Source organism: Diaphorina citri, unplaced genomic scaffold, assembly GCF_000475195.1.
Source record: "Diaphorina citri unplaced genomic scaffold, Diaci psyllid genome assembly version 1.1 scaffold3902, whole genome shotgun sequence".
Classification (NCBI taxonomy): Eukaryota; Metazoa; Arthropoda; class Insecta; order Hemiptera; family Psyllidae; genus Diaphorina; species Diaphorina citri.
The window spans coordinates 1-14,919 of NW_007381301.1; the positions used below are offsets into that span (position 1 = coordinate 1).

The 14,919-nt window shown below is 38.2% G+C and overlaps 1 protein-coding gene and 1 long non-coding RNA gene across 2 annotated transcripts; both read left to right on the top strand.

Annotated features, from left to right (window-relative positions):
• Positions 1-817: 817 nt before the first annotated feature.
• LOC113472108 lies at positions 818-3,352 on the top strand. The gene is made up of 3 exons (XR_003394561.1): positions 818-1,053; positions 2,466-2,563; positions 2,871-3,352. It is a non-coding gene; the product is annotated as an uncharacterized LOC113472108 (long non-coding RNA).
• A 676-nt stretch (positions 3,353-4,028) lies between these two features.
• LOC103520657 (protein-serine O-palmitoleoyltransferase porcupine-like) lies at positions 4,029-5,009 on the top strand. Its single transcript, XM_008485759.1, has one exon. It carries the CDS (start codon positions 4,029-4,031, stop codon positions 5,007-5,009), a length of 981 nt encoding a protein of 326 aa, XP_008483981.1.
• Positions 5,010-14,919: the final 9,910 nt, after the last annotated feature.

Consider the following 14,919-nt stretch of genomic DNA (forward strand, 5'->3'; position numbering starts at 1 on the left):
AAAGATACCTACAGACTTGTAAGCATTGCACTTACAAGTAAATAAATTGAAAGGGTAATTTTACAAATCCTAGGTAAGTAAGTATCTACTTACCTACATGCACCAATTTAGATGTGAAGTATCTTCATTCATCATTATTTCTAAGAATGAAACACCTACCTTTCATGATTCATAGGCCGTCTGAATCAAGTTTTAACCCTTTACGAGGGTAATCAATACTCAAAACTAAATAACCCACTTATGTTTCAACCCACAAAGACGGTTTCTTTCTTACATACTACACACGGGTAGTTCACAAAGAAAATGCCTAGGGCAGTGTTACAAATTGAGTTTTTCGAGGAAAACTCCTGTAGGATAGAAGGGTGTGAAAATATACTCAGCAAAAACTTACCCCATAGTATCTTTTCCTGAAGTCATACTACAATCCCAAGACGTCCTGAGTGACAGATCTGTACATTAACTTAAAACTATGGATTGACCAGTGTGAAAGCTTTAATTAGGGTTGAACAGATTAGAAATATTAAAATTAACTTAAATTTAATGGCTTTTCAAAGGGTGTTTGCTATTTGCTATCCTTCTTCCTTCTTCGTTCTTCCCTTTCGTTCCTACAGGATTTTGAGATGGCGTTTTGTTTACAAAAATTTTTGTGCATTGATTAGAAGTGGTCAGCTGATTTCGACCTGTGAGAAGTTATCGCAAACTGGATTTGAAACGGGGTCGCACCGGTAAAACTGAGCGCGAAAATTTGAAAATTCAAAAAACTTGAAAAAGTAAAAAGTGCAGGATTCATCATCAATCATCATCAGGATTTATTTTGATTGAAAGAAAGGAAGGCAATTTGAAATTTACTTTTTTACTGGGAAATTCTTTGATTAGTTTGACGTTTTATTACATTAAAGCTGAAGAAATATCCGTCGCTATCAAGTAAAAATTGCCATGGATAAAGAAATCTACTAATAAGTAAGGAAACATCCAATATTTCGAAGAAGATAAAAAGACAATAGTATACCTACAAGGTGACTTTTGGACTACCAAAAGTTCTCTGATAGTGCTGTAAGTATTTTGTAAAATCTCTTTTTTTCAGCTAATAAAAAGTTAGGACTTTTAAGGGTGGACACAACACTTGGTAAAACAAATTAAAATCAATAGGTGAAAGGAAATATATTGTAGGTAATATTGTAAAACAAAAAAAGCGATCTGTTTTTCCTTTCACCTATTGATATTGAATATATTTTTTATTCTTTTTTTTACAACTTAAACAAGGTCTAATATCTATGTGTAATTTTATTGAATAAAAATTTACCCAACAAATAATTAAATAGGACCTTGTTTAGACTGCAGAAGTAAAGGAACTTTTCAGTCTCATTCTGGCAGGATAAACAAAGTATATTCTAATCTAAATAAGCACATGCAATACCCAAGTAGGTAGCTACATCCTATGAAAATAATAATAATAATAATAATAATAATACCATGCCTATCCAGGAAAGGAAAGGTTTGTGCCTAGATTTTTTGTTTGTTTGTTAAATCTTCACAAACAAACACTAGCACCTAGCCCTATCCATTTTATGCATTAACAGAAAGGAATAAAACAAAGAGAAAAATCTCTCCAAAGCTGTGTCCACTATCCACACATAATCAATTGACAGTTGATCAACTATGTATGGACAGGACACAGCTTAAATTTTCAATCATTTCCTGAAATTTTCCTCAAGGTGGATTGCCAACCACTCTACTGTCAGGTTCACACTAAAGCCAAATTTTTCCAAGTTCTGATTATTTTTTTCTTCTTCTCTTATTAACATGTGTCAACAACTGAATGAATACTATTTTTGGACAGTGATTTTATAGCTTTCATAATGAGCTTGTTATCATTTTCATCTAATGGTGTGAAATCAACAGTGCCTGTGGGTTTCACTTTTGCTCGGTGATAACAAGAGTTTTGTCAATGGGTAATTGTTTCTGTGGCTTGTGAGCGTATGACTCCCAAATGATAAAACTTCCTTTGTAGTGAACATTGCTGCCAAATTCGTTCTCCTCCTTACTCTAATTAATTGATATCAAAATTCTGATAACAAGAGTTTTGTCAATGGGTAATTGTTTCTGTGGCTTGTGAGTGTGTGACTCCCAAATGATAAAACTTCCTTTGTAGTGAACATTGCTGCCAAATTCGTTCTCCTCCTTACTCTAATTAATTGATATCAAAATTATTGAACAATTAAAAAACTGTCCGGACATTTGTGCCTGTAAGTACCTACTTATGTGTTAACAGAATTTTTTTGATTGAATATATTGCTGTCCTTCCTTTAGGATAAGGAAAGTAAAAAAAAAAATCAACTAAGGGAATTGAACCCAGGACCTTCTGCATGGCAAGTGTACACCTACTTCTGTTATCAGGAAACAGTTCAATACAAATCTACATTATTGTGTAACAATTTCATTGTGTGGTAATGTTTCGATTTTAGGACTACCATTTATAGCCTCTTCACATCAATACCTACAGTCTACTTTGTTGGGGTGAATCAGATTTTGGAAGTACAAGTAGTTTGACCAGTGTTTTAGAGTGAGTAGAATAAGCGTCAAGTGTCTTAGCATTTTTTTTTTTTTTCTTTTTTAGGTATTTATGATTTTTGTCAAAAAAAATTGACGTTAATTATTAAGTACCTAATTTAAATTATAGGTACCTACCTACTTGCTGGAATCAATTAACATTTTTTTTTTTTTATTCTTTTTACTGAGAATATAACAGTAAGTATAAGTAAGTAGTGTTACCTACTCATTTACTTGGATATTGACAATTTCTTCAGAAGTCTGGAGCTTGAGACAAGTTTTTTCTACACTATCTTTATGTGTTTACTTTTACTTGGCAGGTTTACAAAAGGACAAATCTTAAATAAAATTACATCAAACAATTCAAACACAAGGAGAGCTTTTATTTGTGTGTCTTGAAACTGGACATACCAATCCAAGTGAATGTGATTGCAATTTTATCATCAAACGAAATAATAAGTCGAGCCGTGTAAAAAGAATCAAGTATTGAAAAGGTTTTATCATCAAACGAAATAAATAAGTAAAACAGTGTAAAAAGACTCAAGTTGTATTGAAAACATCGAGAATTTTTGAGACTTATCAATAACAAGTGAATCCATGTAAGAAGAATCAAGTTGTGTGTCAAAGCATTTGGAAATACCTACCGTATATCTGTGATAGCATTCAAAACAAACATGTACAAGGACTGAATACAAAGGTGGCCATTGTGTCAGCGAATTCCGACAGGAGCGAAAGTGGAAATCTGGAAACGAACTGAACAAAATGCTCTCCTTGAAAAATTACTGATATTCTTCATAAAAAAGAGAGAAAAAAAAAAAAATACTATCCTGAAATTCATGTCAAGGTCCTCTGAAATGTTGTGGACTGAACAAAAGATGATAGACAGGAATGAAGATTTCAAGTATAAAAGAAGATAACCCAAGTATAAAAGAGGATTCCAATGTGGTTGACTTTGATCTGCTGATCTTAGGACCATTCTTGAAAAATTACTGATATTCTTCATAAAAAAGAGAGAGAAAAAAAAAATACTATCCTGAAACTCATGTCAAGGTCCTCTGAAATGTTGTGGACTGAACAAAAGATGATAGACAGGGATGAAGATTTCAAGTATAAAAGAAGATAACCCAAGTATAAAAGAGGATTCCAATGTGGTTGACTTTGATCTGCTGATCTTAGGACCATGATCTTCACATAACAGAACTTTACCTAGAACTTTAGAAATACTTTTTTTTTTGTCTTTTTATGCAGGCTGAACTTTTTATAGTTTAAATACATTCCCTCCTATCTTAACTACTCTGTGATAGCCCCAGTCAAATTTAACTCCCGTAAAATAACTCCAAGTTAAACCGTCCTAAAAAAAATTCCAGCTGTATTAACCCCTTCTAATAACTCGGGTCAGATTCACTCCAATTAACCCGTCCGAGTCCAAAAATAATTCGAGTCAGATTCTTAACCCCTCCAGCTCCACAGGTCCAAAAATGTTCGACGATTACGAAGCCGATGACGAGTACGGGGATTACAACTACGAACACAAGCACCACATCTGGGGAGGCGGGGGAGGGGAAGACGACGCCAGCGCCCTGGCGGACGAATACGAAAACTTCTCCGACCTGGCCGATCCCCAACAGCTGTGGATGCACTGTATCCTCCCGTCCTTCGAAACGGCGGGGTATCAGCTCTGCGAAACGCTCGCGATGTGCGCGCTCTACCGGTTGATTATCTCAAGGTCGTTCGTCAGTTCTAGCGGACTTTACCGGAACTACGCGAACCTGCTCGTCGGCCTCGGCGTACTGTGGCGATACTTTGCCGGCCTCCTCGTGTACGTAGCGGTGTACAGTTTGTGTCTCGTCACGCTTGCGGCCGGCCTGCGGAAATTTCGGTACGCTTTCGGAACCCTCCTTGCCGTTTCCATAGTAACCATAACGACGCTCGAATACACGCTTCCCGAGTTTATTCAGATACGCAGCGTGTTTATGCTGATGAGTATAAAGATTCTCAGCGTTGCGGCGGACATGCGGTCGAATCCGCCGCTCAGTTTCGACCTTCTTGGGTATATTTACAACCCGGGTACGGTCCTCTTCGGTCCGTTCGTTTCGTACAAGGCACACCTCGATGCGATGGAGAAACCGGTCCGCCTGCAGCTGCGCCAGATCGGCACGCATGCGGTACTCACGCTCGCGTACCTTTCGGCCACGTGCGTTGTTATGATTTTCCCCACGGGAGGCGTCCGCGTCGGGTTTGTGTTCCGGGATGCGTTAAGTGTTCGCGTATCGCATTACATGATCAGTTCAATGTCCGTGGTGACTTTTCTCGTATGCGGGTTTGCAAGCTACGCATCCGCCGAAGGCTCTAGTCCTAGCGGGGCTAGGTCCGCTTCGGGCGCGGACGACATTATCCGTCCGTTGCGCATCGAAATCCCCACGTCGCTCCGGCAAGTGATTTTCTACATTGTTATATGAGGGAGTGTCCAATATGGGGTACGTCAGCCCTTATATTGTGTTCGGGATGTATATTTTCTACATTGTTATATGAGGGAGTGTCCAATATGGGGTACGTCAGCCCTTATATTGTGTTCGGGATGTATATTTTCTACATTGTTATATGAGGGAGTGTCCAATATGGGGTACGTCAGCCCTTATATTGTGTTCGGGATGTATATTTTCTACATTGTTATATGAGGGAGTGTCCAATATGGGGTACGTCAGCCCTTATATTGTGTTCGGGATGTATATTTTCTACATTGTTATATGAGGGAGTGTCCAATATGGGGTACGTCAGCCCTTATATTGTGTTCGGGATGTATATTTTCTACATTGTTATATGAGGGAGTGTCCAATATGGGGTACGTCAGCCCTTATATTGTGTTCGGGATGTATATTTTCTACATTGTTATATGAGGGAGTGTCCAATATGGGGTACGTCAGCCCTTATATTGTGTTCGGGATGTATATTTTCTACATTGTTATATGAGGGAGTGTCCAATATGGGGTACGTCAGCCCTTATATTGTGTTCGGGATGTATATTTTCTACATTGTTATATGAGGGAGTGTCCAATATGGGGTACGTCAGCCCTTATATTGTGTTCGGGATGTATATTTTCTACATTGTTATATGAGGGAGTGTCCAATATGGGGTAGGTCAGCCCTTATATTGTGTTCGGGATGTATATTTTCTACATTGTCATGTGATACCTACTACTGTTGTATAATAAGTGATGTTGACCTATGTACCTGTGTGAAATTGGTCACAAATTGTTCAAAAAATCCTTTAAAATTATGTGTAGTTGGTTCTCATAAATGGTTCATTTTTTTTTTTTTTTTTAATTGGTCAAAAGTGACGATTATTTGCGCGATGTCGATTATTGGGTGTTTTACTTTACAGTTGTATGATAATAATGCGGATCTGTTTAGGGAGGGGAGTGTCCAATATTTGTACGGCAGGCCTTTCTTGTTTTTTGCATTCAAAGTCAAGAAGTGACGATTATTGGTACGATAACGATTATTGGGTGTTTTATCTTACTGTTGTATGATAATAATGCGGACTTGTTTAGGGAGGGGAGTTTTTGAACCGCCGCCATTTTGAATCAGGATGGAATGTGACAATTTTAAGTAGCCTATGTCACCCGGAGTACTTTTCTTAACAACCACAAAAAATTTCATCAAAATCGGTCAAGCCGTTTTCGCGTGAAAAGAGGACAACCAAAGGTCTATTTAGCGTGACAGACAGACAGACGGAAATTTTTCAAATGTGATTTTTGGAATCGTGGATGCATGAGGAGTAAGAATAACTAAAAATTTCACGATTCTAAGCAATGTACAGACAAATCTACAATTTTATTTATATAGATTACCTACTCGATTAATTATATTATTATTCCCTCACATAAATATAACTTTATAATTATGTTAATAATATTAAGTAAAAGTTAAGATCATTATACCTTGTTTACTTTTTGTAAATAAATACCTAGATTTGTAAATAAATGCTTATTTTTTGTATTTTATAAATAAATACCTAGATGTTTGTTTAATTAAAAACACATATAAAACTGTTGCATTATGTAGTTTGCCTCCAAAATAGATACTTCAAAGCTGTATTTTTACATAAATGATCAATACCGGGATTTGCAATTTTTAATCCCGAAATTTTTCGGGATTGTCAAGAAGGTTCGGGATTGTATTCCCTAGCTGAAAACTTGTAGATTCTTATAGGCTTAACTCAACTTTTTGGGACTGTTTCCCTTATCCCTAAGCCTCAGAATGGGTTCAAGTTTTAACTCGACGGACGCTATTTTGGTTTGTCTGTGGTGTAAGTTTGATTGTTCCACCATAATCCTCAAACAGACCGTTCGAATCGGCTTGAGGGAAAAGAATTTATCAGGACATGAGGTATACAGTAGGCCAGTAGGGCTGCCTGGAAGTGGCTGACAAGAAACACCGGCCCTATTGAAATTAGGAAAAGGCTAAGAAGAAGAAGAAGAAGAAGAAGAAGAATACTTTACTATTGAAATTAGGAAAAGGCTAAGAAGAAGAAGAAGAAGAAGAAGAAGAAAAAGAGAAGAATATCAATTGTGAAATCAATAATGAGCCAAGTCAATCACCTTTGATTATAGCCTTCTCTCTCTCCTCTCCTCTCTCGTCCTCCTCTCTCTCTCTCTTATCTCTCTTTCTCTCTCTCGAATACTTTATCAATTGTGAAATCAATAATGGGCCAAGTCAATCACCTTTGATTATAGCCTTCTCTCTCTCCTCTCCTCTTTCGTCCTCCTCTCTCTCTCTCTCTCTCTCTCTCTCTCTCTTTCTCTCTCTCTCTCTTCTCTCTCTCTCTTCTCTCTCTTTCTCTCTCTCTTTCTCTCTCTCTTTCTCTCTCTCTCTCCTCTCTCTCTTTCTTCCCCCTCTTTCCCCTCTTCTCTTCCTCTCCCCCTCTAAGCTCCCTTTGACCAATCGGTCGATTTCCGGTATTGCCGTAATTGTCTCAACTTTTGTAATATGATGCCGGTTAAATAGAGAGTTGATTGAGCGCATAGAGCATAGAATTGTAGGGGCTAGAAACTTGAGTAAACACTAAGCAGACAGTTTAGTATTGGAACAGGCGTGTGCGGGTGTAAATAGTTTTCTTTCAATTCCAATATAAAGTGTAATTATTCCGAATATTTAATTTTTATAATGACGGCCAACTTTTGTATGATGCCGGCTAAATAGAGAGTTGATTGAGCGCATAGAGCATAGGATTGTAGGGGCTGGGAACTTGAGTAAACACTAAGCAGACAGTTTAGACTTTAGTATTGGAATAGGCGTGTGCGGGTGTAAATAGTTTTCTTTCAATTCCAATATAAAGTGTAATTATTCCGAATATATAATTTTTATAATGACGGCCAACTTTTGTATGATGCCGGCTAAATAGAGAGTTGATTGAGCGCATAGAGCATAGGATTGTAGGGGCTAGAAACTTGAGTAAACACTAAGCAGACAGTTTAGTATTGGAATAGACGTGTGCTGGTGTAAATAGTTTTCTTTCAATTCCAATCCCCACAAAAACACAAATGTGAAAAAAATGGCCAAGTTCCTATCCAAAAATGTCGGCCTATAAAAGTGGTGAGATCAGAAAATAAAAAACTTGAGTAAACACTAAGCAGACAGTTCAGTATTGGAATAGGCGTGTGCGGGTGTAAATAGTTTTCTTTCAATTCCAATATAAAGTGTAATTATTCCGAATATTTAATTTTTATAATGACGGCCAACTTTTGTATGATGCCGGCTAAATAAAGAGTTGATTGAGCGCATAGAGCATAGGATTGTAGGAGCTAGGAACTTGAGTAAACACTAAGCAGACAGTTTAGTATTGGAATAGGCGTGTGCGGGTGTAAATAGTTTTCTTTCAATTCCAATATAAAGTGTAATTATTCCGAATATTTAATTTTTATAATGACGGCCAACTTTTGTATGATGCCGGCAAAATAGAGAGTTGATTGAGCGCATAGAGCATAGGATTGTAAAGGCTAGAAACTTGAGTAAACACTAAGCAGACAGTTTAGTATTGGAATAGGCGTGTGCGGGTGTAAATAGTTTTCTTTCAATTCCAATATAAAGTGTAATTATTCCGAATATTTAATTTTTATAATGACGGCCAACCTTTGTATGATGCCGGCTAAATAGAGAGTTGATTGAGCGCTGTGATATCTAAGTACAAAAGTTGTGGAAAGGGTGTGCTGTTATATCACAAATAAATTGATGCTGTGATGCTGTGATATCTAAGTACCTACAAAAGTTGTGAAAAGGGTGTGCTGTTATATCACAAATAAATTGATTATTTCATTGATTTTATAAATGTCCTCACGAGGCTGAGTGCACCTCAAACTCCTTAAAAAAGTTTGTCAAAGAGTTGCTAGGCAGTGTTATTTCTAAAACGCCGACAACCCGACGTAGTATAACTATCGAGGCAGTGTAATTCCTTTTTTTTTTTAAGAGGTTTGACAGAGGGAACTGTAACTGCTGTGGTCTTATCGTCCCGAAATCGAAGAGAGAAGGAAGACAGGATAGGAGAAAGCCAGCCGTTCCGAGAACGAACATTATCCCATCAGGATAAAATCCGCCCCGGGCGGGAATCGAACCCGCGGCCTAGCGCTTACAAGGCAGACGCACTACCAACTAAGCTAACTAACTTTTAAAAGTGCGATAATAAGTTGTAATAATATCCACTTAATAGTTGTGAGATAATGTTACGTAATTCCGTAAGCGCCGACATGAGTATAATCAGTATATCACTCTTTATTGATAGCAGTAGCACACATCTCCTCTAATTTCTAATCTGTTTCCGCAGACTTCTCTATCTCATCACGCGTCAGAGTCTATTCTAAATTATTCTACTCTACCTCGGTGGTGTAGTGGTCAAGGCGCTCGCCTGGTAAACAGGAGGGCGTGGGTTCAATCCCAGCCGAGGTATGGAATCCTCAATATAATTTGAGAATTTGACCACAATAATAGTAGTAGCCTACTGCTGGAGTAAAGGGACTTTTCAGTCCTATTTAGTGGTCAAGGCGCTCGCCTGGTAAACAGGAGGGCGTGGGTTCAATCCCAGCCGAGGTATGGAATTTTATCCTCAATCCTAATTTGAGAATTTGACCACAATAATAGTAGTAGCCTACTGCTGGAGTAAAGGGACTTTTCAGTCCTATGCGAGCACCACAATAATAGTAGTAGCCTACTGCTGGAGTAAAGGGACTTTTCAGTCCTATGCGAGCAGTATAAATAAGCACTATATAGGTAGGTAGATAGGTACCTACATAGGCAGGTACCTACATATGTAGGTACCTACATAGGTCTACTCTATGTATTCTAACATCTAACCTATTAGACCTAGTTCTAATCATCTATTCTTCTATGCCACGATATTCTATACTTGATACTCGTCTACGTAGTTCATTCATAACATCACACACACACACATGTGCCTCTTTCTACAAGATTAATAATTCAGTGTGTTTCTTAAGTGAAGGTACAGTAGGTATTATTGAACGTTTTTTCGAGTGATTCTATAGAGAACTTTAAGAGTATCAAATATTTATCTAACTGCATAAAAAAAAATAATACTTACATAAATAAAACAAGTTACAAGTTTTACTTATAAATACTTAAAATGTAATTGATAAAACTGTTAGGCTGTATCAAAGACATAAGACCTTGTTTAGAGACTGACTTTTCACTCTCATTCTGGTAGGATAAATTAATATTACCAACAGGGTATACATATACATACTTACTTTTCTCTTAGGATTAATTAAGAACTTCTCAAGTGATGTAATTGAGAAAGGACGTTACTGAAATGTATCAAGTATTCTCAAGTGATAGGGCCGTTATACTGTCGGACGTTATTTCAGTGATAAGGACGTTACTCAAGTGATAGGGCCGTTATACTGTCGGACGTTAATTCAGTGATAAGGACGTTACTTAAGTGTATTTCTCTGACGTTACTTAAGCGACAGGTACGAAGGGACGTTACTCAAGTGATAGGGGCCGTTACTTAAGTGATAGTGCCGTTACTGAAGTGATTGTGCCGTTACTAAAGTGATAGGGGCCGTTACTTAAGCGCCTTTCCTCGGCTGTTATGTCTGATTTTTCCAACTAAAGTGACAGGAATGTTACTTGAGTGTACAGGTACACATCAAGTATAAAATTGAACGTTTCCCCAAGTGATCGTGCCTCAAGTGACAGGGCTGTTTTAAGTGACTATCAAGTGATAGTACCTACCTTCACTCAGCCACTATGTCGGACTCGACCGGTAGTAACGGAGACCTAGGGCCTCCACCGAGCTCCTATCTACATTCGAGTAGCTCGTTCAAGATCAAGTCGAGGTTCAACGAAATTACCCGACTGAGCAATAGAAGCGTAAGTACCAGTGAGCGTTAGGTAGCCTGCAAAAAAAAGAAGAAAAAAACTTCCACAAATATTCAACTTTTTGTGAGTTAAATCGTTAAGTAGCCCACAAAAAGAAATTCATTCACATTACTTCTTCATTGACATTACTAAGGAAATCTCGACAAATAGTAAGGAGGGGTAATGTGAATGAAGAGTGAGTAAGAGAGGAGGGGAAATCTCGATAAATAGTAAGGAAGGGTGATGTGAATGAAGGAGGAGGGGATGAGGAATGGGGGAGAGGGGAAACCTTAATAAATAGTACCTATACGGAGTGAGGAGGAGAAGGAAGGTGTGTGTGTGTGTGTGTGTGTGTGTGTGTGTGTGAGAGAGAGAGAGAGAGAGGGGGGGTAATCTGAATGAAGAGTGAGTAGAGTAGGAGAGAAAGAGGGGGGAATATCAATGGAGAAGTTAAAGGAGGGGGGAGGAAAGAGAAAAGGACGCAAACTTTACACGTACGGTACGGTACGTTTTGTGTTGCTATGGAAACACCACCCTATCTAAAAACTTCTTCACTCTCCTTCTCTCTCTCTCTCTTTCTTTCTCTCTTTCTCTCTCTCTCTTCTTTTTTGTTCCTCTTCTTTTTCTCTCCTTTCGTTCCATTTTCTCTTATCTCTCGCATTTCCCTCCTCTTCAGTTTAGTCTCTCCTTCTTTCTTACCTATTCTCTCCCTTTTCTCCTTTTCCCGTTGAATATTTACTCACAAAATCCACACCCTTGGTTTTTTCTCCTTTTTTTTTCTTCCTTCTTCTTCTTCTTCTTCGTCTTCTTTTTCTTCTTCGTCTTCTTTTTCTTCTTCTTTCTTCCTCTTCTTCTTCCTCTTCTTCTTTCTTCCTCTTCTTCTTCCTCTTCTTCTTCTTCTTTCTTCCTCTTCTTCTTCTTCTTCCTCTTCTTCTTCTCCTTCTTCTTATTTCTTCTTCTTCCTCTTCTTCTTTATTCTTCTTCTTCTTCCTCTTCTTCTTCTCCTCTTATTTCTACTTCTTCCTCTTCCCTTCTCTCTTTTCTTCTTCCTCCTCCTCCTCTTCCTCCTTTCGCTGAACTTTATACTCACGAGTTCCCCACCCTTACTTTTTCCATCGTTTCCTCCTCTTCTCCTCCTCCCCCTCCCTTTTTTTTTTTCTCTCTGTCCACAGTTCAATTATCAGAATGCCTGAAAGGAAAATACCGAAGGAAGTGGACGGGTACATTGGGTTCGCCAATCTTCCCAATCAGGTGTTCCGAAAGGCCGTCAAGAAAGGCTTTGAATTCACACTCATGGTAGTAGGTAAGTAAAGTGGACACGGTGCTTAAGGTACACTACCCTAAGCTGTACCAAGTAAATAAATAAACCTTTATGTATTGTATTGTGCCTTTATTAAAGGCACAATACAATACATACTTATAAGTTTAGAAAAACATACAAAGAGTAATCCTACCTATGAATATAACCATTATATATGAAGTATTTTTAAGTTCTTCTCATTTGAAAAATAATAATAATAGTGCTTATTTATACTGCTCGCATAGGACTGAAAAGTCCCTTTATTTTCTCTCTTTCTCTCTCTCTCTCTCTTTCTCTCTCTCTCTTTCTCTCTCTCTCTCTCTCTCTTTCTCTCTCTTTCTCTCTCTCTTCTTTTTTGTTCTTCTTTTTCTCTCCTTTCGTTCCATTTTCTCTTATCTCTCGCATTTCCCTCCTCTTCAGTTTAGTCTCTCCTTCTTTCTTATTCTCTCCCTTTTCTCCTTTTCCCATTGAATATTTACTCACAAATTCCACACCCTTGGTTTTTTCTCTCTTTTTTTTCTTCCTTCCTCTTCTTCTTCTTCTTCTTCTTCTTCTTCTTCTTCTTCTTCTTCTTCTTCTTCTTCTTCTTCTTCTCCTAATACTTCCTCTTCTTCTTCTTTTTCTTCTTCTTCTTCTTCTTCTTCTTCTTCTTCTTCTTCTTCTTCTCCTCCTCCTGCTCCTAATACTTCCTCTTCCTCTTCTTCTTCTTTTTCTTCTTCTTCTTCTTCTTCTCATTCTCCTCCTAATACTTCCTCTTCCTCTTCTTCTTCTTTTTCTTCTTCTTCTTCTCATTCTCCTCCTAATACTTCCTCTTCCTCTTCTTCTTCTTCCTCTTCCTCTTCTTCTTCTTCTTCTTCTTCTTCCTCTTCTTCTTCTCCTCTTATTTCTACTTCTTCCTCTTCCCTTCTCTCTTTTTTTCCTCCTCCTCTTCCTCCTTTCGCTGAACTTTATACTCACGAGTTCCCCACCCTTACTTTTTTTCCATCGTTTCCTCCTCTTCTCCTCCTCCTTCTCCCTCTTCCCTCCCCCCCCCCTCCCTCTCCCCCTTCTTTTTTCTCCTATTTTTCGGGGATTGAAAATACTGCGCGACCCGCGAAAGAGAGAGAGAGGTGGAGTGAGAGAAAGAGAAAGCGAAATAAAAAGCTCTTCAAAAGTGTTTGTTTGCGTTTACGAGTGCGTAGTGTTGTTAATTCAATAGCGAAGAGAAGGTTTAGCTTTTATCCATACAGTCATTTTTTACTTATTCTATTTTTTTTTTTTTTTTTTTTAAATAATACGAATCTACGTATAACTGCATGCTATCAAAGGTAAAAATCAAATCTCAAATTATTTGGGGTAAAGCAGAGTTTTTTCACATCTTTTGTGGATATCTCAGTATTACTAGGTCCTTCCTTTGCAACCAATTTCCATTATAAATATGGACTGATTACTGAAATTTTCAGTAATCTTTTTACATTTACACTGGTAATGGCGCCTTTGGTCGCTACTCGATAAAAGTACCTTCGGTTTTGGCTGTAAATTTTTTACAAGAGGATGTCCTTCGCACTCAACCTTTGCTATATCTTTAGCAAGGACAATTTCAGGCTGGTATACTCCCTGTTTGAAGTTCCCCGGCCCGACAAGGCTCAGGAAAACAATTCATACATAGAATAGAATAGAATAGAATATAATTTTATTGATCATGAAAATACATATAAATTGTACATGGATCAACGTTAACCAATGAGTGAAATACTTTATCAATTGTGAAATCAATAATGGGCCAAGTCAATCACCTTTGATTATAGCCTTCTCAGACCCCAATTCAGCAAACTGCTGAGATATACCAAGTGCTTTAGGAAAAAACAACGTCACATTTCAACTTGGGGAGTCACTTTACAACAGCATAATCAAATTCCCCCCGAATTTCAGCCTTCTAGGTTTTGGGATTCTGGAATTCCAAAAGTTATTAGTTCGTAGTCGGGTTAGGTTTTATAGGTTTCTTTTTTTCCCCTAAGGTTTTAGCAGTGAACTCTATCATAGACAACTGGAATGAGCGCTTATGTGACAAAAATCGGAACGGTCCTACTTTTTTGGCGCGGAACATAGGCGCTGCACGGCAAAATTCAAATTTTCCATATGCACCTGTGCAAAGTTTTCTTTAGATTGTTCGATTTTTCGATGCTTTTGCTCTACCTTACCTTCGAATTACTATAATGAACTGTTTAAAAACTACAGGAAACCGTACATTCAAATGTAGACTTTAATTTTTTGCCGTGCAGCGAAAAAAAAAACTAACCTCAAAATTTTTGTAAACAAAGACCGAAATTACGTGCATGAGTGAGCATTCCAGTTGTTTATGGTAGAGTTCACTGGGTTTTAGGTAGAGCACACATTTGTAGTATTAGTAAAGGGTCCGCCCGTCTATTGTTGTAAATAAATAAATGGTACAGGTAGAACCTAAATTTGAAGTCAGCTCCCATGGCGTAGTGGTCAGGGCTAGGTCCGCTTCGGGCGCGGACGACATTATCCGTCCGTTGCGCATCGAAATCCCCACGTCGCTCCGGCAAGTGATTGCGTCGTGGAACCGTCCGCTATCGCACTTCCTGAACAAGTACGTCTACCGCGCGCAAACCCACCGCAATGCGTTTCTCAATCTTTTCATCACATACGTCGTGTCGTGCGGGCTACACGGATTCAACCTGACCATATCGCAG